At 40.4% G+C, this 1,348-nt stretch overlaps 1 protein-coding gene across 1 annotated transcript in view; it reads left to right on the top strand.

Moving 5' to 3' along the window:
* Window positions 1–365: 365 nt before the first annotated feature.
* The window catches only part of LOC107579666 (SH3 and cysteine-rich domain-containing protein 3-like), a 2,678-nt gene continuing 1,695 nt past the window's right edge, over window positions 366–1,348 (top strand). The window contains exons 1-2 of the mRNA XM_016265468.1: window positions 366–458; window positions 552–618. Coding sequence (XP_016120954.1) covers window positions 414–458; window positions 552–618 — 112 coding nt within the window. The 5' untranslated portion in view covers window positions 366–413. The remainder of the gene's footprint in view (window positions 459–551; window positions 619–1,348) is intronic.

Genomic DNA, 1,348 nt, shown 5'->3' with positions numbered 1-1,348 from the left:
ATTAGGACTGTATTAAGGCAAAGTCGTAGTTAATAGTGAGAACTATTACTTAAACTAAAGTGTGACCAAATAATCCAATCAAGTCATATTTATGCTTTATGTCATCTTTTCACGTGCAGTTCTGGTTTCTATTCAGATTTCCCTTTGTTAGTTCTTGATTGTGTGCATCTGTTTCTTGTTAGTCTTTTTACCCCGTGTGTGTGTATATAGCCCTTGTGTTTCCTATGTTCCTTGTGAGGTCTTGTTCATGGCTGTTGTGTATGGTCAGCCTAGTTCTGATAAAATAACGTCTACATTTTACAATGTTTGAAGATTTTTGTAGAAGAAATTTGAAGAAGAATTGAAACTGCATGTGCATAGGTCAGCAGAACCGCACTGATCCGGTGTTTGAAACACTGAGAGTGGGTGTGATCATGGCCAATAAAGAGAGGAAGAAAGGCTCTGAGGACAAAAAGAATGTAAGTGATCACGTTCTGCTGTCAGGAATTATCAGACATGTACCTGAGCTCTTACTGTTATGAAGAATATCATGAACATGTATCTTTCTTAAGATGATGATGATGATGATGGAGGAGGAGGAAGCTCAACAACCGAAGGAGGATGAAGAGGGTGGTGAAGGTAAGTTAAAGGTCCCATATTGCCAAAACTGAAATTTCCTGGCTTTTTTCACGATAACTGAGGTCTAGGGGCTATGTAACTACCATATAAGTTTCAAAACAGTCAGTCCCCAGTAAACTGCACACAGCCTGCTTAAAGTAGCTGTGATTTTTCACGAACCGTTGAGACTTCCGTAAAAAGTTGACGTCAGAACTACACAGTCACAGTCTTCAGTCACCACCCCGAGCACCGCCCACCGTCCCACTCTCCTTTAGCCAAACCCCAGACAACAGCAAGTCCATGCCATTGCTGAGCAACAACAACACGGAAACATGTGGAAAAAGTTAACTTTAACCACGAAACCAGATCGGCCGACCTGTAACGTTACACTCTCACTCAAAGGATGGAGGATCTGACAGGATTGTTACTATGAGGTGATCACATCTAACGTGTAAAGTATAGTAAAGACAAACTCACCGTGTCTATCTAGTCATGATGATGTATATATATATTTCAATTTCAGCAGGCAACTGCTACATTATTGTTCCAGCCACAATTAATCACAACAATGTATATACAATTACAAATGATTATATATAAATCGTCAGTGACCCTAGTTACCTGTGGTTGGCCTGGCCATGCGTCACTCAGAAAACAACAGGCCAATCAGAAGAGAGGCTCATGAATATTAATTGACAGACCAAAAACCTGTTCTCAGCAGAGCTCCTGAGAGAGGAGCTGTAAAAAATAT

This window comes from Sinocyclocheilus grahami, unplaced genomic scaffold (assembly GCF_001515645.1).
Source record: "Sinocyclocheilus grahami isolate Dianchi unplaced genomic scaffold, SAMN03320097.WGS_v1.1 scaffold19025.1, whole genome shotgun sequence".
NCBI classification, from domain to species: domain Eukaryota; kingdom Metazoa; phylum Chordata; class Actinopteri; order Cypriniformes; family Cyprinidae; genus Sinocyclocheilus; species Sinocyclocheilus grahami.
Note: the sequence above shows the minus strand (reverse complement) of the source record. Positions and strands in the feature narration are given on the sequence as shown.